The sequence below is a fragment of the Opisthorchis viverrini genome, assembly GCF_000715545.1.
Source record: "Opisthorchis viverrini unplaced genomic scaffold opera_v5_51, whole genome shotgun sequence".
Classification (NCBI taxonomy): domain Eukaryota; kingdom Metazoa; phylum Platyhelminthes; class Trematoda; order Opisthorchiida; family Opisthorchiidae; genus Opisthorchis; species Opisthorchis viverrini.
This window is the reverse complement of record NW_008751707.1, coordinates 598,933-622,344: the sequence shown is the minus strand read 5'-3', so window position 1 is coordinate 622,344 and position 23,412 is coordinate 598,933. Positions and strand designations below refer to the sequence as shown.

The 23,412-nt window shown below is 43.8% G+C and overlaps 1 protein-coding gene across 1 annotated transcript in view; it reads right to left on the bottom strand.

The window, feature by feature from the left end:
• T265_03521 (hypothetical protein) overlaps positions 1–20,707 on the bottom strand; it is a gene marked incomplete at both ends in the record, with an annotated part of 22,784 nt that extends 2,077 nt beyond the window's left edge. The window contains one exon of the mRNA XM_009168033.1: positions 20,583–20,707. Coding sequence (XP_009166297.1) covers positions 20,583–20,707 — 125 coding nt within the window. The remainder of the gene's footprint in view (positions 1–20,582) is intronic.
• Between the last annotated feature and the right edge of the window lie 2,705 nt (positions 20,708–23,412).

The following is a 23,412-nucleotide window of genomic DNA, read 5'->3' as shown; positions in this document are numbered from 1 at the left end:
ATATATATATATATATATATATATATATATGAGATGTTTAGCAAACCTTGGGTGGCCGAAAGTGGAGTTTGCCCAGTGTGTTACCTCATTTTTGCCGATAGCCTATAGCATGATGAATCCAATTATAATTAAAAAAAACATGCATCCTAGCCTTGCTAGCCACGCTACAGTGAGGCTATTTCAAGGTTGAAGTTGAAGTTTATAATTAGGGGATTCTTCGACATTTACATGAAAACACGAATCCATGAAAACATGGTATTAATGACGCTCATGCAAACAATACACATGCTTGAATGGACTGTCTGTTGTACGCTCAAGAGCATCGAATTCACGATGCAGAGTTCGTCGTAAATGATCTCGTGAACGTAATTCCGCAAGCCCTGTTTATTAAATGCATCCACATTTTCCAGGTCGCCTTACGCTAGGTACATTTTACTCTATTTTACACACAGACCTATAGATCAGCGGTGACGTATGGCGTGATACAGAGTGTCATTCATCAACGCGCCTGAACGAATATACGGTATTCTTTCTGAATAGGTGGATGTCTCCACTCCGTCCTTAGAGTAGGGACGGTAAGAGTTGGTGAGGGGTAGCATATATGTTTGCTGACACCGCGTTCGAACTTTTGTAGCTCTATTATCTCAGCCCTTATGGTTTACCCATAGTGCTTCGGACTGACCGCTCAGTCGGAGTCAATTTAACGAATAGAATCCACATTTGACGTTTGTAATATCCTTATTTGGGAGTTAATAATCTAGAAGTATCTCATTCCATGAGACTTCTGTGAATTGCATCAAGGTGACCTCACAATAGTAGCCGGGGCCAAACACCCCGTCTAGTTTGCTTGGCGAAGGAGCGCGATTTTGTATCACATAATCATATAACCTGTGTTTTGCTAAAAATGTGTACTGATAGGAATCCAAACTTTTTTACAGAAAGAGCCTCCTCTTTGAATATTTTTGTCAGAAAACCGATGTTGTGACTTTCCGTGAGGCTGTGGAACTTGTTCTTCTTCCTGAAGTATTTTGCTTTTTACTGCACGTTGCTTTCACCCAAGAAGTGTTGTCATTTAATTTTCATGTAGGTACTGCATTCATGTTTGTACAACGGTGAGTGCATCTCTCTGAAGTTTGTCTTTGTCTTAAAACAAGGCCACGAAACGAGGGTGGTTGCGTAAGTTAACTGATCCCCAAAGAGATATCACCACAGAAAAGCTGGCTTTTAGACGCCCTGGCTCGGTGAATTATCGTAGAACATGTGCGCGACTGAACAACAGTATACCGTTTGGCTGAAAAATCTTTAAAGGCCGAGGGCTGCGGCTGTGTTCGAGTGAGGCTTTCCCTTGAAGTAAAGATAGTGCGTGTCACGCATACTTCCATGTCATGTTGAGATACTTCGAATATCACACTGCAGATATTTTGCAACAGCCTCTACCCATCTGCTTAAGTTTTGTCCTCTCACAAGGTTGGCAGAGTACAGAAAAACTGGTACTCTGAAAGACAATTCCATTTTAACGATAACTTACTTGTACTCTATCTTCAAATATGTGTGGTCTTCAGCGTCTTTTTGGCGTACTAGAATTTCCAATGTCTGCAAAGAAATGATGCGCTAGTCAGTACTCAGTGACACACGGTGGTCGCTAAAGTAGCGGATAAAGCTCATTAGGCAGTATATCACAATACTGAGAGCTTGCGTAAGTCAAATGTTCGTCAATCAACAGCCGCCCGATCTGCAATCAAAAATCCAATCAGCTTAGGATGTATTTTGAAGCTTTGTCTTCTATTCTAAAACTTTACCAGCGAAAATCTCTCCAAGAACAGTCACAGAAATGGCATTAAGAATTGGAAGCGACTAAAGGTAGGGGATTTCGAAACGACCCTGACTGAAGTGTAGGCGATTTTGTTTGCACATGACTGGAAACATTACAGGACATGGCATGTAACTGATTCGACTGGCATACATGTTCCCGTCTCTTAAACAAAATGCCCAGCTGAAGTTTGCTGGGTTTGTGCTGGGTAAGCTCTGTAAATTATATTGACGGCCTTCTAACTAGTATTGAGCAGTCAATTAACCCTAAGAATGTTAGCTTGTAGTGTTCAAAGTTGCTAGCCGACCTTTGGAACATACAGCATTTCTTCGCATCTTCTAGTAGTTCATTGGGAGTGTGGGCTTGCTTTAAGGGTAAAATGCTTTTTCAGGGACCAAAACTGTTTTTTCTAGAAGGGTACGGTTTTCCCCTTCATCTTTTGGAAATCTGGTACAAATCTTGCGTCTAGTTATCGTTGTTGATTCTCTTGGTGAGTGGCCTTTATTCACAGGTCTCTTTTGAAAGGATACCCTAAATCGTTTCTAAATTTCTGGCCTCTAGAAGTCCCTGAGAATCTATTTCAGGAAATTTTACATTGATTCGACGTTTAAATGGTGGAAAATAAAACAGAGAAGTGGCCAAAGGTTCAAATGTCTATTTCCGAATGAAACGCATTATTCAAGTTCTAACTTGCAACCTAGCGAATACATATGTGAGATTTCGTCCTGTAAGTGAATCTGGCCTATGCTAAAAGGTCAAGGAGCATTGTACAGCCGTTCCATTCTGCAACTCCGAGTGAATTGCAGATTGTTAGATGCTCAAACTACTGTCTGGGAGGTCATGGGCTTGAAAACTCCGGGGATTTCCTAAGGTGCGTACATCTTGTGACCCCCAATAGGAACGAAACAACTGTAAGGGCTGTCTGGCTTATCAGCATAGTTTGACCCCACTTATTACCAAAATATCATCAGTTTAGTGAGTACTGCCCATAATGACGTATCAGAATCCAGTATTTCCCCTCTAAACCGAGTACTTGGTGTTTTAAAGTTGCGATCTACAGCCAAAGCAGCCTTCTCAACAGAAAACGACTGTTACGTAATTTGCACCATTGCATGCGCAATAGAGTGGAGACAGCTATCTAAAAAAGAAGTTCGTTTTTCTCCAAAAATATGGTCCAATTCATGTAAGAATCCTCTCTAGATTTCTGGGATTGTTATCTGAAATAACAATACATTCTTCTATAAAACCTAAACATCCGCGCTGTTTATAAAATACTGGGTTTTCATTGTGTACCGATTTTGAGGACGATGAGGTAAATACTTTTCGTCTGAGTGGTCTATGATATATGGCATTGGACTTACAACCAGTCTGTTTATTCATGTGGCATACTTCAGCTATCATTACCCGAACCGCATCACTGACTCATGACTTGACAACTAGATAGATAAGAAGAGTAGGCTGATATAACTTTTGTGTGCACATGGTAACGGAACGTCCTACCGAATGTTTTATAGTAGCAGAAGTAAGCTCTGGACATTGAACCAACCTTGACGAGTTCGTCTTTGAGAAATAACATAATCAAAATGCTTGAATGCAAGCTCCACAACATACAATGTAGATGTCGGATCCACGCTCCCATTGTGTCAAGTGTAGCTTGAACCTGCATGAGAATGTTTCACTAGGCAGCATTATTGACTCGCGTTCGAGAATTGCTTTACTAACTCTCAATTATTTCACCCAAGGATGCGGCAAGTGTTATTTTATACTTATCTGAGCATAGAAGAAATTATCCTGGTTCAAAACCGCTCATAATTTTAACCCCTGCATTTTCGTTTCGTGACGTCGATTTTTGCATCTCTTGTGTAGACACTGACGAGTTTCGGGTTATGCGGTCAGGACAACTCAGATTTAACTCTGTCCATTACTTGTTTCATAAATCTTTCCCTTGATCACTTGATTTCAACTGTTGATGTTTCTGATGATCTGGTATATCTTCTCAAATGAGTACGGGTTAATTATACCCCGCATTAAATTTGATGGTCTTCATATTGAATGGACTAGGGATAAAAGTGCATGCAAGTACTTGAATTTTAGATGGGTTAAAATTAAACCATTTTGAGCGCGACGTCTGCATTCACACTTCTAAACCGGACACCCCGACAAAGAGCATCATAACTATGGGAGAAAGAATTTCGAAAACAAAATCAGAGTGGCAGAAAATCAGGAAGATAATTTCCTCTATGACCAAAACACCAGGCTGTCTTCTAAGCGAAGTTGAGCAGAGTGGTATTCTGAGGACACGAAGTACAACAAGATCTCAGCCGAACAATGAATTCTTACAGAAAAAGACACAACCTTCTTTAGCTATTATGTTAGTCCTTTGCGAAGAGGGATCACGATGATGGGTGCACTTCAACTTTGATAATGGTACAAAAGACGTGGACTAGGCCGACACTGTATTGACCCGTTTTTCTAAGAATTTCGGCGTGGTAAACAACTTCTTATAAAGTCCATCCTTACGATCAGCGAACATCAACACTTTGGTAAGAAGGAGTCCTAATCAGGGCTGTTGTGTGGTAAATATGTGTTGTAAATGTTCCCCCTGCGCAAACATCAGAGGTAAGAATACCACTGCATGCATGTTTCCATCAAAGGAGGAGTTAAACATTTTGATAGGATATTAATATACCATTTGGTTTCCATGCAGTGCAGCAGGATGCAGTTTTTAAGGTTACCGTATGCAGCTCCTTTACAAACGAGCCTGTTAAATCATGAGCTGTTCATCAGTGCGAGTGCAGTGTTACAAACCTAAATATAGCAATTCACGAATTGAGGCGCACGTTAACATGCATTCCATCACCACGTATGAAAACAATCTTTTGAAACGGATCATTTCATAGGTTCTTTCATGTGATCATCCCACAGCAAAAAGAGTGGATAAAATTCCACGGAAAAGATTGACTGTATTCACTCAGTAAAGGTGGTATGTTGTGATAGTAACCATTTTTGGTGCTCATTTAATGAGATGAGACCTAAGGGTCAACCACAAGGTAGTTTCTTCAATTAGTATATATATGCCATACAGATTGAGATCACATCATAAGATCGTACATACTCGTAAAGACAATTTCGTCTTCATGACATTGTTCAGACACCTGACCAGACCAGGTTACACGAATGTACGGTGCTCATACTTCTCAAAGTGGTATATTTCGGGATAGGATTTCGCAACACGAGGATATTAGGCGTTATTCGAAGGGAAGACGGGTTGTATTAGTTATGCAATATGTCACCTTTTTCCATTGTGGTATCGCGATAACATTCTGAGGAAGCTGGTGAATACAGAAGTGGGATCCCCTCAGCGACATTTTAACACCCCCTCACACTTATCCACAGAAACCAATCAGTGAGTAGGATTCACAAAACACTCATGCAGAGACACTGTATGTAGCATCAAATACGCCAGATAGTAAGAGATAATTCAGATTTCGGGCAAAAATTTTAGGTAGGCTATGCCCTTGAGCGCTCACAACCTCACTATTTCTACAAGACCTTCTTCCAAGAAAGCTGTGGATAGAAAGCTTTTAATGATGAATATAATCAAAGTAAATGGAGAGTGCCAAAATGACATTGTCGATGGGTCGTTTAATCACAGGGACGGGGGAACCCAAGCTAATTCCAAAGTCAAACCGGGGTTCAAACTCCAGTTACGAGCGGAACGACGATTACGTCTCGTTCTTCGAGTGTCAGCCAAGTGGGATCTAGTGCCGTCGGTTGTAGACAGCTTGGTCACGTCTACCTTATTGTCATTTTTTCGTGGATTAGTTTCCTGTAACTTAACTGCATCTGCGAACCCCGAGCGCCTTGCCCAGTTTTTCGGAAGATTGCGTTCACCGAGAGGCTGTGTCTGGTGCACACGATTGCATGAAAAATAACACACGTTTCAGTCTCCTCAGTTCTGTGGGTGTGGCAGCCAAGTGAAGATAATAGGCTCAGTCCCCCCCTACCCCGGACACGACGGCGAACCGATAGAACCGAGTAAGGTGATCAAGGGTGCACGGTTCACCTAATCCTCTTAGAAATGTTGGCTAGACAGACCGACCGATCTTCAACAAGCGGAATTCCGATTAGGCGATGAGCGCGCACGGACAGTATGAATGGTGGAACCTATCCAGGCTCGCCAACCGAACGATCGATAGCTATCGGTTATCTTGATGTGCAGTCAGAGCGTGAAAACGAAACACCGGCAGAAAGGGAAGTCTTCCTTGAAATCGTAACTACTATCGATTGTCCATTACTTATTGACATGCTTGTAGATGCAGCACAAGGGCTTCAGTTGTCAATATTACTGTTGAACGGTTCGTCAGTGGAAATTATGACAGACTGACTGCCAGGTTCCACCTTAACGAGAATGTCTGCGGTACAAGAAAAAACCGGTCGAGTTCGTTCCATCACGTCAGTTCTCTACTGATATCGTCACTTATGAAGGAGTGTAAGCTTAAACGTAAGCCTCAATAAGAATGACTGCGAGATAATAAGCTGTACAGGCTGGAAAACTGCAGTCGGAGAAGCTACGTTGAGATGACTCATGGAAGTGACACCCGTGTTTTTTAGAACACAAATATCTTTCCCCGATTCTTTACAAACGAGTTATTTTTCCACTTAGACTGAAAATTTCCTAAGGTTTTCTTTCAAGCGGGATCTAATGTACTCGGCACTTTCCAGAGGTTAAGTTTTGGGTTGCGGTTTTCTGTGCGGAGTTCATCTGAACTTCTTTCTCATGGTGAGAACAGTTTAATCTTACTGATCTTTGAGCCCCTTGAACGGTTGTAAACTTTCGCAGTCAGCAGTCGGGAACAATTTCATCAGACTGTGGTTGTAACCAGTTAATGCGTGTCCGTAGTATTCCTAAATTATCCTGGTCGTTTCAACGGCAAAATTTATCACCAGTTGGATTGGCTGGAAAGATCCTGTCAGGCATTTGCAAATCAATTTGGTTTTCACGGAAGACTCAATTGGATCTCTCGTTTATGATGTCCTCCAGCTGAATGTGCTGCACACAGGCCGCCTCATGATTCAGTTGGCACGATATTCGAGATATCGCAGTATATTTTCATCAAGGAAACCACTCACAAGGTTGCTGAAAACTCTTCGACAGCCCACGACCGGTTGCGCCCTTCTTGGGGCTCATCAGGTAGGAGCAGTCCCCGAGTTTCCATCAACCTTATGTTCTACTTGAAACCAAATTGCACGAAATTAGCGAATATACACTCATCTGCAAACTAATTTGGTTCTTTCGAGAGACTCACCAGGAACCCAGCTGAATCTCTCGACAACTCACGACCGGTTTCGCCCTTCCTGGGGCTCATCAGGTAGGTGCTTAAAAACACGAAGAGTTTTCAGCAACCTTGTGAGTAGTTTCCTTTATGAAAATCCTGTTAGGCAGTTACCACAATCACCCGACTTTTAGTCTTTTTTATAGGGCCGTCTCAAGAGCATGGTCTAATTGGACAGGCCGTTCACGCTAATACAGGTGAAGACTAATACTGATTATTGATTGACTGGCAAGTATTGGATAACATCAGGACCACTTAAAAAGATAAGGCCAAGTGTTATGGAAGAATGCTATATTGCGAACAATATTAGAGGGCCATCATCAGCACCTTCTAGGATGACAAGTTCAGGTTTCTCTTCTGATTTCCTTGTATTTAATTTGCTTCCTCATAGGTGAATACCCTGTAAACGTAAACTTGATGTTTCAAGTAGAACATAAGGTTGACGGAAACCCGGGGACTGCGCCTACCTGATGAGCCCCAAGAAGGGCGAAACCGGTCGTGGGTTGTCGATGGATTTTCACCAAACTTATGAGTAGTACATTACGAATAAACTTGAAGTAGCTGGTGGCAAAGCGTCCGTGTGGATATGGTACTACTATATTTATTACAGACTGCGATTTGAGTACTTCGAATTTCGGTAGAAGAGTACACTGTGAAGGTACGTTCGGTACCAAAGCTGGATACCTTGTTTAGGTGATTAAAAAATCGGAGGCATACGGCCACCGAAAGTTTCTGCTGGACCTTGTTTGATGTCACTTTTGAATAGCGCTGGCCATGATAGTTTCGAAAAATCTGTAGCAGCATGGCGCATCACGACGATGTGGAAAGGGTTGTAAGTTTGTTGTAGGAGGTCAGCTGGTGAACGGTTAAATGACCACCACTTGAACTCCGTCAGAAATTACCAATTAATAACAAGAATACTCTAACTCAAACGTGACGGCTGTTGGCAGGCAGTTCGACATAAGTGAAGAATGACTGGTAAAATATGAGGATTTGGAAGGGTAATGTGTCACAGTACCCGTCAAATACTGAGCAACGACCGTAGCAAACCTCGTGTTAAATTCATTGAAAATGGTTCGATCAAAAGAACTTTGAGGCCCATCAAGGGGTAGGATGTGGAATGCTGAATGACTTGGAGGAGAACTGTGCAAATAACTGGAATGAAGACGATTCAGTGTGTGGCTGAGGTGAAACATGCTTTAGACATGCTTTCACTTATTGTCTAGCACCTTCATTCGTTGGTAATTTAGGCTGGTGTTAAGGGGATACTCAAATAAAACCCAGATGCACCTCTCTTTTGTAATGTTATTCAGATTTGATGTGGAATCACCAGAATAATTACGCCAGACCAACAGAACGATCGTTCAAACCAGAGTGATGTGAATATGAACAATACATATCTTGCAAACCCCACAACAGTTAACTACATTTGTAACACGAGGTCCACCTCATGAGTCATTTGGACGAATATTCGATCAATTGGAACGTCGTGTTTCACTTGTTGACGCCGCTTTTCCAAGTACCACCGGAGTGAAAGAATGCGGCCTTACCCTAGCTCAAAAGCACGCTTGAAAGCCTTACGTTCAGAAGCTCTGCGAATTTTTCTTTATGGTTTCAGATTGAGAACGCCGAATATTCCCTTAGGTTTTATTCATGAATTGGTAATATGTTCTTTCCAGCAGTTTCATTGCCTGATTGACTGACCTTTTCAGAGAAAGTACTGCCTTATAGTGAGGTCACTGAAACCCGTCTCTAGGCGCAGTCAACTATCCAGCAATTTCTCAGTTTGCTGTAATATCAGTGGGCATTCGATGTCTCTAATAACCTTTCCCATAACATATTAGCTGCCAACCAACACGATTGCTACCCAAATTTACCTTAATTGATGCGTGACTCTCATTCCATTAGTCCACCTATCTAGTATCGACAAGAACAGTGTACCTAGTTAGACTATCTTGGTTGAATGGCATACAAAAAACTGTCGTCCCACTGTTCACGTACTAAGCTCCATGCAAAGTCGGGCTGACGTTTGACCGAAAATATGTAAACTGTCCTCCGTTATTTTAAGGAGCAGTGTTTTCTGTATACATTTAGATTAAGACACATAAAACCCCAGTGCAATGTGGTTTACCGCTCGACTCTACTGCTAATTTATTCTAATTTTGTGAACGGGACTGCCGTCGGAGGCGTTGTTCACCAATCATCTCCCGTACTGACTGCAAGTTGTGTTTGATTATATCCTCTGAGGTTAGTTCGACTATGAAAGAAAGACATGCTAGCAGCGCTCATTCTCGTGTGAACATACCTAGAGAATTTTAATTATGCCGATCGTTTCTCCTATCAGTTGAAACAGGTTCAAGCACTATAACCTATCTGGACGCCTTCTGACACCCTAAAAGTGGAAGTTCTTGTCGTAAGATTGAACACGAATGATTGCAGTAAGTCGACGAAAGCATAATGTCTCTCCCCTTGTAGTTGAACTTTCCTGGAAAAGATTGGGACGTTGAAACCTGTTACTGCATCGTGCTGCGACCTAACCGAAATACACTCTTGCTGCTGACAAGCAGTTACGATTTCAAGGAAGACTTCCCTTTCTGCCTGTACCTCCGGGAAAGCCGGTGTTTCGTTTTCACGCTCTGACTGCACATCAAGATAACCGATAGCTATCGATCGTTCGGTTGGCGAGCCTGGATAGGTTCCACCATTCATACTGTCCGTGCGCGCTCATCGCCTAATCGGAATTCCGCTTGTTGAAGATCGGTCGGTCTGTCTAGCCAACATTTCTAAGAGGATTAGGTGAACCGTGCACCCTTGATCACCTTACTCGGTTCTATCGGTTCGCCGTCGTGTCCGGGGTAGGGGGGGACTGAGCCTATTATCTTCACTTGGCTGCCACACCCACAGAACTGAGGAGACTGAAACGTGTGTTATTTTTCATGCAATCGTGTGCACCAGACACAGCCTCTCGGTGAACGCAATCTTCCGAAAAACTGAGCAAGGCGCTCGGGTTCCACAGCTGCGGTGGAGTTATAACAACACGGCAGTGGCTCATTTGAGCTGCTGGACGTTGAACTGGTGCATGACCTATGTCGAAAACACTGAAACTCCCATAGATATGTAACGGGAAACCTGTAGAACAGTCATGGAAATCGAGAATTCTAAGGTAACGTGAGAGGAGTTCTTGATGGTGTTTGCATTTCAGATCAGCGTAATGGAAGGGGTCGCTTGTCCACTGGCCGGTGTAGGATTAGTGATTCGGCATCCGTTTTGCCGAAGTGGGACAAGTGCATCTTCAGGTAAGCGGACCAACGTATCTGATTAGTCGCCGGTTTGTACGGTTTATCCACTTCTTGGGCTTGCCCGTACGGCTGAGTAATGCACGACGTGAAGAAGCAGTGTAGCTTTCCGGAGAAATTCGGGAACCGGATTTATAAGGAAATAACTGTTTGAAATTCGCCAGAAACAGATACAGTTGTGTACTCCTTTGCTTACCATGTCGCTTACGGTACTGTATGTATACCCTTTTCTTCGGTGTCTGGATTTTTAATTTTTTCATTCTATTAGCTCCGTTTCGAGATTGTTTTAGTTGCTCACCATCTGAATTTATCCTTTTATTTTCCTTACTTAAACCTCCATACTCCCGACACACACCTCATGTGAAACCGCTTTTTCTGTGCCAGATTACAGTGTTCGGACCCTTCCATTATGTGTTCCTCAAATTTTACCTTTAATTTTCTTCTAAGCTTGAACTATATTTCGCGTTGAATTTCGACCTGGTCGACATTTTGATCGACCCACGATTCTCGTGAGAATAACTCGATAGAGTAAGAAATTTTCTTTGGTGCCGCCCAGGTCCTGTTAGTCACTCAGACTGCCTTATTCATCCACATGCCTGACAAAAATCCCCAGGACGCTGTAAGGTCGCACCAACTTGGTAACTAAGTATCAGTCAACCAACCGATTAGAATTAGAACGCTCGAATGAAATTTACCATAATTACCCAACCAAATAGCCACTCTTTCCGAGATCCTGCTGAAGCCAAGGCAGGATTGTCCATTCGTCCGCATTCTACTCAACGCACTCATACTGATACAGCCTACTACGTAGTTCGAATCGATGTTTAGGTATTTGGAGGAAAGGGATCCGATAACGAGTTCACCCTTGTTCAAAGTAGAAGCGAGGCACCAGGTGATCTGTAGCAGTCACTCAATAGATCACGCGTCACTAACAATTTGTGAGCTCGACATGTCACTTATACCAGTCAGATCTTCCAGCACAAGATATTCCCTCACCTTCAACCGCACCAACCTCCAACTTCATCGCCTCACCAAACTGATGAGATGCACACGTATTCGCACTATGGTATACCATCCTCAAGTAAATGGTCTACTGGAACGATTTCGTCGGCATTTGAGGACTGCTTTGCGAGCACAAAACATCTCCACCAGCTGGTCTGCTCAGTTACCCTCAATACTCCTATATATGCGTGGAATGTTTCGTGCTTCCATCCACTCTTCACCAGCAGAATTAGTTTTTGGCACGACTCTCCATATCCGAGGCCAATTTTTCAGTTCAAAATCTCAACTTTCTACTGACCCTGCCACTTACGTAGCTCATTTAAAGACTCACATGTCTCAACCACGCTATTATTAACCACCGACACCAAACGATCTTACATCGCCCCAGACCTTACAACTTGTTCCCATGTGTTAGTGCGCTGCGACCGCGTGGAACTGCTTTTACAACCTCCATACGATGGCTCTTTCCGTGTTATTTCCCGTTCATAAAAACATCCCACTGTCCATTTACTCAACAAACCTGTTGCCGTATCCAATAAACGCCTTGAACCAGCATACACTGATCTGATGGAATACAGTACTCCTACGTGGACTGTGAACACTGCTATCAGAAATACAAATTCATCACATCCTTCTACATTTCCACCTGTCTCGTCTGCCACCTAGTTAGGTAAGCAACGCCTGGCCAGACCGTTTCGTCGCAGGTTAACATCACCTACCATTTCATCAACACCTTCTCCTTCTCTAGGGGAGAGTATTTGTACCGGTCACTCACTAGATCACGCGTCACAACCCTCAGATTGCTAACAGATCTATGCCAGGAAATATTGTGTAGGCTTCTCTTTTGTGCAAGGGGGATGACCTTCATGAGTGCAGAGCTAGAAAAGATTGTACATTCAGTGAAGTTGGTACGAGTTTGTGAGTTGGAGAAGTTCCTTCCTTAATGGTTGGATATTGCCAAGTTAAAGTGGGGAGGTAAAGAGGGATTTGAGGAATAGGCAAGCATAGAGGAAAAACAGAATTAACTATTCCAAATGGGCTGAGTAGCGGAGAGCAATAAGCAGTTAGCGCGAGAGTCGTAGGAGGTGAGATGTCGACGCACGGGTCTCTCGCGCAACGTGGCGCCCCATTCACCGAATTATCGTGCGACGAGTCAATGAGGTCTCAGTGTAGATTTTGAGTACGCCTGTTGTATGCGTGAGGGTGTTTGCGCCCTGGTGGACTGGCTCCTCCATTCTGGGCAAGAAATCACTGAAATGTTAGTAAATTGTAATCAGCATCGGTACTTGTTAACCAGTAGTTGCCTGCATCTTCGACAGTAAAGCATCCAGTTCCAATGATGAAGTTCGATGTTTAATAAACTCTATTTACCCTCTATTAATTTGTTATCTATCGGCAGTGATCGTATGCCGTAATGACTAAAACCGATGAACAGATGGCGCAGGCTTTCGAGACGTTTATCATCAACCAGAATGTCATATGCATATGAATGAACGAAACTTAAGCCATGACAAGCGTGAATTAAGCGCTTGAGATTAGCGTTACTGCGATCAAAAGACATGCGGAGGAACTCCAAAGACTCGAAAGAACTCGAAAAGACCTAATGTTGTCATAGCTGCCCTCGTGTGTAATATACCCCGGCGACTGGGAGCCTCTCGTACGTCAATGTACCACCAAGATTATTCTCAATAGCAAGGTCAATCTGGCTGGAGACGCACAACTCAAACCGCTGAGATTTTTCTGGATGCTACATAGCGAATATCATGCTTATCCTATTCAGGGAAAAGCAGTCACTGGATCGTTTCCAGGTGGTTGAAGTGGCACTAACAAAGGACTGTCGATGCACGCGGTCGGAAGTCGCCTCTGCGTTGACCGGTTTAGCTCGGAACAACCTGTGGGACAGCAATATTTAAATAGATCCCGCTTAAGAAAACGATATCTGACCTTTGGATCTACCTTTAGCATTATATTGCTTAATGCGCTGAGGCTAGTCACAAACGGTGACGACGAGATGAACCGAATGTCTGCACTCTCAATCGGGTGGTGTAGTCAACAAGTCGCGAATTGCTATGTTGCCAAGTGAACAAAAATATTGGGGAAATCAATCCCTAGGATGGCGAACAGGACGTTGGTGACAGCAAAAACAAAAACTCACCACAAAGTCGTAGGTTCAGGAGCCAAAGCCCGGAAGTGTGACATTCAGTTTGGGGGAGGGGTTTGACGGATTGATCTTCTGTGCTATATGAGTCCAATCTGACCCCAGGTTATGTGTACAAGCCATGTCCTTGACATGCGACAGATGATTGTGAATGGTATTGGTAGCGGGCTTTTCGAGTAAATGCCACCAACTTAATTTTTCCATGATTCATGGAACCCGCGTGTGAGCAATTTCTGTTAAGCAGGAGGCAACTCAAAGTCAATGTATGAACTCAAATAAACATGAGTAAATTTCATCCCTGCTGTAGATTTGCTGCAACATGTACATGTTGATAAAATGGGAACGTTCGTCCTAATTACTAGAAAGAGTTCGACATTATCATCGTCAAAGGTTACAACCTATGTGAGGACACTCTCTGTTTAGTCTGAGATACCACTCCAAAAATTGGAAGATAAAAGGTAATATGGGTCAAAGTACACTAATAAAACAACTTTCAGAGGAAAACAATTAAAAACATTAGTCAGGGGCTCGTCTCAACCGAGTATGTGTCTTGTGATGAAAACTATTGCGGCTCTATTGAGGGTCTCAGCGAACTAGTAGAGGCTGGAGAATGTTCAAAAAATCAGGATGGATGAAGCGTTCGATGCTATCTGTCGATCATGTGGATCTCTATCTTGGTCTGAATACTGCCCTTGAATATTCACTACAGGTAAGGAGAAGTGATCACTCTTTTTTGGGTGGAGCCAAATCAGCAGCTCAGACGGCGAATCACCACACATATCAGAAACTGTTCCTAAAGTTACAGTGTACCAAGGTAGAATACAAATCCATCGAGACAAGTAGTGTGATAAATAACGCAAGGTGGACGTAAATGCCTGGGATTATGCCGATGAGAACAAATTTTCTGAGAAAGTAATGTGGTGCAAAAAATAAAGTGACTCCACCGGGTGGATGAGGAAATTTTGTCGTATGATACAGAAAAGTAATAGAAATAATTAACCTCACGCCCGCTGCTAAGTCCATTCTCTGGTGATACGCCACTAGTTTCATAAAATGTCAAAACCGTGTACCAGCTTGTTCCTTTGTTGAAATAACTCACAAGTGTTGTGTAGAGCTCCATGTAGTACGTAAATTCTAGTGTAGACCGATATAAACTCCTTTTCAACGCCCACTGAGGCGCTCTTATTAGGTATTAAAGGAGCAATCGATTGACTCGTACGGAAACATAAGTATCGAACAGTTATTGTGCTCCAGGTTCGTGATTTCTACAAGGACGACGCTGCGTGTATTTCTATCTCATTTCAAGGACTTTCTAGATGTTTTGAGTATATTAGGACAAATGAATGTAAGCTTAGCTCGCACTATACTGTTTTTCATATAACTGATGACAGTTTGCTACCTATGGATGAGATGGTTTGCGCATCTCACCAACGCTATGATTTTACAGTGTTCCCAGGATATACTCAGGATGTAGGTTTATAAACTCCAGTTCCTTAGTCATTATTATTATTATCATCATTATTATTAATTTTAGCTCCACATTATCCACATACCAATCAGCCAGGATGGATCCAAATGGGTTTTTGTCGCGTTTTCATCGATCCGGTGGTAAAATCCCAGTTGAATGAGAACAAGACATGTTTATTGATGGTATAAAGAGGTTCCGAAAGTGCATTAAATATTTCGCCCTATATATCAAGCAATCTTATGACAAAATTTCTAGCAGCACTGCATAAATGTTTCACCTTACAGAGAATATTCCTCAGTGAGAATCTCATGGAACTCCAGAAATCTTCGAACCTGCGGCTTTCCGTCTAGTAGCTGGACACGAGTGGCTGATCAACCGTGTGAGTAACCTGCACATTACGCAGGATAAGATGCCATTCGCGCTTCAGTCAAAGAATTTTAAACCACCTTGTAACGTTGATTGGCTCCTTGAACGGCCATTCACTGTCTGAATTATTCCTCCTTTTCAGGTATTATAGCCTGTCGGCAGTATAAGATTTTAAAGGTCCAGTGGAAATTCTGTACTTCAAGTGAGGCCAATGGATGCTATATCAATAAGGTGAAAGTTCTACTCAAAGACATGACTACGTACCGGTGCACGGAGAATGAACAAAGCAGTAAATATGTGAACAATATCAGATAGAATCCGAGGAAACTCTGGGATTTTCAAAGGCTCACCAGGCAATAGTATTAGAGAATCAGAACACAGAACTTGGCCTTCAAGCGTAGCGTTAAAATCAGACTGTGACGCAAATCGAGAATGGACCAATCAAACCAAAGAATAAAACTACTAAAAATAGAAACCGCTATAATGACCAACTAGTCTCGAGGTAGACGGACCGTAAGTTGCGAATGGGCTAATAAGACTACAAGAAAGTTTACTTTCGACTGTCCAGTTAAATGAAGGATATGAGCCACACATTAGAAACTATATAACGCAAGCAGAAATATCCACTCAACTGACTGCCAAGCGCGACAAAACACCAGCACCTACCTGATCACCCACTATTAAGCGCGCTCAGGTTACCAATATTTCGACACATTTCTAATCATCAACCTGTTGTGCGTTTCCGTTGTGGTTCCGCTGATTCTGGTATGCAGACAGATCCGGTTGCAGGAAGTCTGTCGTTTCTTAGCCAGGCCACCTAGCTTGTCTGTTCGTCGTGCGCCGGGATTATGTTGGATGAGGTAATGACACCCAGTGCTGCAGCACAAGGTGCAATTTTTCCGACCTCCTAGTGTTGCGGATGACCACGTTTTGCAGAATTACTTCGTAACTTCTGGTGTCAAAAGTTGGATGGAACCCTGTCAGAAATTTTGGAAGCGTGGCGACACCTTTCTAAATAAATAGAATTCAAGATATGTTTTTCTGGATACACTTGCGTCTCATGGACTTTCACGGTCTTCTGATGTTCACTGACAGTTTTAAACACGGTTGGTTTAAGAGAGCACCTTTACAGACCACTGTGTACGTAAACTTTCTATAGAATTCAGCAGGCTTCTGCTTGGAAGTTCTGTTCAGTCAAGAGGGAGATAATTCACTCCTCGCGGAGAATTTCCTGTGTTTCAACGGATGCCCATAGATTTTAGGATACCGACCACTGTGATGGTGCTTGATGGTTAAGTTCATCCGAAGACTGTGTAAAATGGCACTTGTCCCCATCAAGTTTTTGTTATTGTTATTTGCTTTATATCTATCGAGTCTTGTATTTTGGGAATGCTTTGACAGTGCTGACTTGTTTGTCCTTGTTTATGGCCAACTGGAGATTATCCAGGGATGTAAAGACGTGATCAATGCAGACACTGAGTTGTATACATATCGTTTTTTGTCCCCGGGTTACTGCGTCCTTTGTCGGTTTAAATGAATGTATTAGTTATACTGAGTACGACAGTGGCTTTACCAAGTGCCCCTGTGATTACCACAGTCCCTTCAACCACAGTTTTCCGGACCTTGACACAATATATGTCCTGCCAGTTAAATAAAATAAATTCATCATTCCAGAACGATATACGCATAATGGGTAGACACTGGCCAGAAGCATGTTTAACTGAGGCGAAGGAAGACGCTAACGTACCATGACGACTGATTGGCTTGAATGGTGGTCAGGGTTAATAAAGCGACGTTCCTTTCGAAGATCATTGGCTGGGGCTTAGCTTATGTGCGCTATGTATCATAATACCGTCAAGCTGCATTACATTTAACTTCATACTCACTGGAAACTAGTGTTACAGGATGTACAACTGACCACTTCCTAATGGTACATCTTTACAATACGGGTTACACAGGCTGTCCTTAGAAAAAGAAGTTCCACTCCGGTAAGTATTTCAGAGTAGCTTAAATAGAAGAGTTCCCCAACAGCTGTGTGATCTGTATCCACACATGTGCTACATAGTGATTGGTAGTCGGTAGATCAACGAAAGATTATAGAAGTGCGGTCGATGTGAGCTGCAAGCCGACTAGACAGTCGGATACACCGTGCCGACCATTCCGGAAATTCGCGCTGCATAGAAGCAATTTCCAGTGGTCTTACACGCGCAACAGCCGCTTGAGATCGTTATGGCGCCTTGAATCATATCCAATACGACCGCTCAGTCAAGCATCTGTTCACTTTCGCGTTCACATAACCGGCATCCACAATAATTCCTAAGATCCCCACCAGATGGCAATGAATACAACACAAAACCTCTGTCAGGTTCAGAGTCATCCAACTTGCAGTCTAGAGGCAGACAATTAACATTATTCTTAGTTGCAGTATATTTTCTTACGCCTTGACAAACGTACAGCGCAGCGATTCTTTGGCTTGTTGGCATTAATCAGAAAGGATATTGGTACTGCAGGTCACTGCGGAGTAACAGTCACCGGGACTATTCATTCTGAAATAAGAAAACAGCACTGGAGGTGGATACAGGACATGAGTGATTGTAAAGCGAGTCAATCACACGAAGAATATCAGGATTTTTTCCTGATAACGAGCGTTTGTTAAAACCCGAATTGTGTGAGGTAGCTAGGTAGGAGTGATCAAGGAGTTGACTGTACGAAGATCTGACATAGCCGTACAGGCGTCTACCGTCTTCACTCAAACGTGGATTAACCAATTACAAAATACATGCAAGGTCGATTCTAAGCGGTGAGTGGAAACCTAGTGACTGATCGATAGGTGCAGTTCGTGTAAACGAACCTCACTATTCGATAGAGCGAATGAATCAAGCTGTATTTTTCCACCTTGCCACGTAAACAACGGGGCTTTCACGTAGTGTTAAAATTCTGGGGGCGGCCAAGTTTTTACAGTCTCTGTAAAAGTTTTTTGGCAATTGTGCATGGATTTAAAATGTCCCAACAGTTTGAAATACTGGACGGTCGGTGAAAAGAATGTAGATGACCCGATATTCTCGCTTCTTTTATTGGAAGTCCACAGTAGCGGCTTGTTTGCATGGTAAATGTTGCAGATTTGTGCCGTTTCACAGGGAAATATGGTGGGTTAACTCTTGTTGACGACTTCCTTTAGCGTTGAATTTTCAGATCTGCGGATGAAAGGTCACTAGTACGTCCAGTCCAGTCGTTCCCTATTCTCATAATGTATTCGGGTCAACCAAATCGAAACAGACTTAATACGGAGTGTTGACTTTTCTTCGTGTATTGTACTATATACTAATGCGCTTCCTGCCTAATCTCATGCTGTGCCTGAAAGTGTGAATGCTGTTTTGTGTGAGTTCCCTCTATAACCCTGCAACTTTCTCGTTTTCCTGCAACGGCTGCCACGGCTGTCGTAATATCGCCAGTAGTATGGGTCCATACTTTTCTGGTACCACTGTTGTAACCCGATTAGAATAAGGAAGACGGATAGGATTACTTCTGGTATTTGTGTGCGCATGTGTGAATTATTTGACTGAACTGAGTTAAACCAATCCCGCGAGAAAAAGTCAGTCGGACAAGAGCGGAATAAAAATGAACAGAAAATGTATGGGTGAGCTCAACTCCACTGATGAAAATCAATGCTCAGGCTCGCATACAGTTTACAGACTTTGTAAAAAGGGCGTGAACAAAGTTAGGCTTTGGGGATGTTGAGGAACATAGGTAGCCCAGATGCGCTGCTTGTTCGTTAGCCTGTTTTAGCAAGCTTACCAACTAAGTTGAGAACGTTTCATTACCAATCCAGGTGACATTCTGAGTGCGGAATCTAGTGGCTGGCGCTCCCCTGTCGATGTCACCTCGCTTAGTGATGAAATCTTTGCACTTCAACTGCAGAGCTCCGCGGACAAAGTAAAAACCAGGTTATAAGCACATTCCGTCACGAAGGGACTGGATCTTACCGTGGTATGGCGGTTTGTGTACCTCGACGACCCACCGAGGTATAGTGGAGGTTGTCCGCGCGACACTCACAGAGTCTCTCATACCAGGTTGGTCCATGATAGAGGTTTGATGAACACAGTCTTCTGGCCCTCCAGGTTGGGGGTTGGAACATGTATGGCGATGCGTTCCGTAAAAATGGTAATGCACTTGCATTTCCAGCTTAAGACCGCTGCCTTGCGGTCAGGCTTTTGAGCTAAAGGTTTTGGTTGGGGACCTTAATTGCCCTCCTGTCTAGGTGTGGGTGCCCTGGCAATGTCTCAGCCCTCGTACAACCATGACATACACAACTAACAATACTCTTATGCCACGTCGGCCGTCGCCTGGTATCATCAGCCGGGTCGCCTTACTTGCTGCATACAGCAGGGCAGGTAAGCGAAAACATGCTACTGCTGACGTTTCCCTTCTTACACTTTCACGTTTTCCATCTTTCACCCTCCCCCACCAAAATTTGAATATTTTCTCCACAGGTCCCAGCTCTAGGACTGACCGTTCTGCTCGCCCTGCATCACACTCAGCTGCAGCTTCTTCACGCCCGAGTTCAGTTATAACCCTAAACACTTCGAAGTCTGTTTTCAAACCCAGGAGGCCTGTCTACCTAGCCACCTCTAATGTTCGCACACTGAAGCAAGTAGGTCAACAGGTGGCTCATGCGCATACACTGGATTCCCGCTGTATTGATGTATGTTGTCTATCAGAAACAAGAACGCAGGACGCAAGTACTGTAATCGAACTGACTGCCCCCCGCTCTCTTCCAGGTTCCGGCTGCGCACCTCTGGTGATGCAGACGCCGCTGCAGCTGGTTGTGCTGGGGCGAGTATTGTACTGAGCTAACGAGCGGAAGTGTCCATACTTGAATGGATACCCTTTGATAGTCGCCTTAGTATGGTACAGTTGGCAACTTCTGTCTGTCTGCTTACGAACAAACTGATCGTAACACTGAATCTGCCAAGGACAGTTTCTATGACGCTCTATGTGCCCTTATGCAGCAGGCTAAAAAGCTTAGATATCGTTATGGTTGCTGGTGATATGAACACCCAGGTAGGTAGACTAAGCGATGCTGAGGCCCGATTGGGTGGTCATCTTGGTTTGGACACGAGACGCACGGACAATGGAGGCCGCTTACTTTAGATGTGTGTCGATCACAGGCTGTTCCTTTGCAGTACGAATTTCCGGAACAGCGGAAATCGCTTGACAACCTGGCGCCCACCAACAAACCAGCGCCGAATCCAAGTAGAACTCCACCGTCATTTATCGATGGTGGGGGTCGATCACCGTCTGCCGCTTCTTCTGGAACGCCAGCATGGACTCCGACCGTGTACTTGTACGCTGCTGCTTTTCACTGCGTTTTTCAGGTGTACGCAAATTGCGCACACCTTACTCATCCAGTGAGAAGGCAGTGGACCCAGAAGTCAAACGAAACTATTAAGATCAGCTCTTCGAATGACCGCCGGACGGTACGGTATCGGATATAAACGGCCACTGGGAAAAAATATCCAAAGCGCTACCCAAAGCCGGAATGTCTGCTTGCGGTACAACCCAGCCAACCCCATCCTAGCACTGGATTTCTGATAGGACCGTGTCTTTGCTGGAGACCAAGTGACAGATTCCACCTGGCCATCACCACAACTCCACGCGGCGCATCATCGGACGCCAGGTGAAACTGAGTGTCTGCGCAGACCGAGAAGCTTGGTTGACCCGAAAGGCCGGAGAAACTGAAGATGCAAAGAATGCTGAAAACGTGCGCGAATTGTTCCATTCTATTCGTTCGACTAATTCTCGGAAACCTCTAGCTATCGAAATTTTCAGGGACCAAAATGGCTCCCTTATATGCAGCAAAGCGGAACGTTTGGATTGCTGGACACTCCGAGCGGCAGTTCAGCTGGCCATCTGCTACATCCTTCAACAGAAAGGTAGACCGTAAATATGGAGCCGGATTCAGTCTGAGAAGTGTCCGAATGTATTTCTCCACTCAAGCATCATCGTACTGCTGGTCCTGACGACAATCCACCTGCTCTTTTCAGGGATGGCGGTGGATTCCTCAGCCAGTGCCTGTCTAGCCTATTTGGGTCTATCTGGGAGACAAATGAAGTGAATCGATAGTAGTACCCATTTTCAAAAAGGGTACTCGCAGTGAATGTAGTAGAGTAGTAAGTAGTAGAGGTGCTAGTTTGACGCCTTTTGTGACAGGGCTTCAGACATCACTGATTCTTTGTCGTCTTACGGTCGCACGCGAAGCCTTGACTCGTAAGAATCAAGCGGGATTTCGACTGAGTAGAGGTCGCGTTGGCTACATCTTCACACTCCGTCAGGTGTTAGAGCAACGCCACATGTGCAGACAATCCACAATCCTGGTATTCCTTGACTTCACGGGTGCGTTTGATTCTGTTGATCGACAGGTTCTGTTAACTAGACTTGCTCAACAGGGTATGCCCCAGAAGTTTGTAAACATAATCCGATCTCTATATTCACATACTTCTAGGTGGGTGAGAATGTACGGTGAGCTCTCCAAAAGCTTCCCTACAAAAAGTGCTGTGATGTCCACCCTCTCCATTCTTGTTCAACTTTGTCAGTGATGAAATATTGAGGCGGTCTTCAAGGCCTCGGTGATCAAATTGTTGCTGTTGAGGGCCTTGTCGATTTGGAGTACGCATATCGCATTGCCTTAGTCTTTGAAGACCAAATCGAAGCACAAATCTTGTTGAATAAACTGACCACAACCATACCATCTTTCGGCATGCGCCTTGTACTTTTAAAGTGCAAAGTCATGCCTCAGAATGTGGAGTCTGCGAACATCCTTTACAATTCAAGAAGCATTGCTGGAGATAGTAAAAAATTTCATATACATCGGTAGTTGTATTAGCTCTGACGAAAGTGTGTCTGATGAAGTCAGTGCAAGAATCTCAAAGGCTGGAATCACGTTCGCTAATTTGCGTCACTTGTGGTGTCAAAAAGGCATCTCACTGGGTCTTAAAGTTCGTGTGTACCAGGCTACAGTAAGGGCTGTGTTGTTGTATGGGTGCGAGACATGGCCTCTTCGGGTAGATGATGTGAGGCGTCTTCAGGTTTTAGACCACCGATGCCTCAGAAGCATGGCTGGTTTTGGATGGCGTCAGTGTGTTAGAAAAAAGGTGATTAGAAAACGGGTATTTGGTTGTGCGGCAGGTACTTCAAACCGGGAAAACATCTGGCACCACCAAGTACGATGGCTCGGTCATGTGCTACGCATGCCGAAACACCGTCTACCGAGACGAGCGTCGTTCTCCGTGCCCTCTTTAGGATGGCGCAAACAGCGAGGTGGACAGCACATGACTTGGTAGAAAGAGATCACGAAGTGTTTGGGTGTTGTTGGTGTTGTGGGCCTTCCAGGATGGGGTCTCCATGACCCCGTCTGTGCTTGGCTGGAGAGGTTGCAAGAAATGGCGACTAATCGGCGTCAGTGGCGTTCGTGTTGTCAGTTTCTTTGTCACGTTCTCTGGATAAATCCAAGATCGTTGTCCGTTTTGGAAATGGTCGGGATTGTCAATCCTGTCGACAGGCTTTTTTGTGATAAATTTCCACTAACTGAAAAATGCCTAGGATGGATAGTAAGTTCACCACTAACTGATCAAATGGACTTGGCATCAAGAATGGAAGATGAAAATGTATTACAGATGGTGAATGTATATACGTTCACAAGCGCGATTCAAGGCGAACGACATCCTCGAAAGAGCGTGTGATTGATTTACTATCCTTTAGTAACGGTTAGATATAGTGGACCGGAGGTTTCAGTAGAGGCGTGGCTTTGTTTACCTTCCTTAGCCTATGTAGCAAAGCAACCGAGCTGAATATACCACTAGTTAGTTGATTTGTTTGCTGCTTTTGTTGCTTTATTTGCAATTGTGAGGGACTTTGCACCATCATAGCGTCTACATCTGGAGAGTAAAGAGTGGAGAATCCCTAGTCAGTCTTTAATT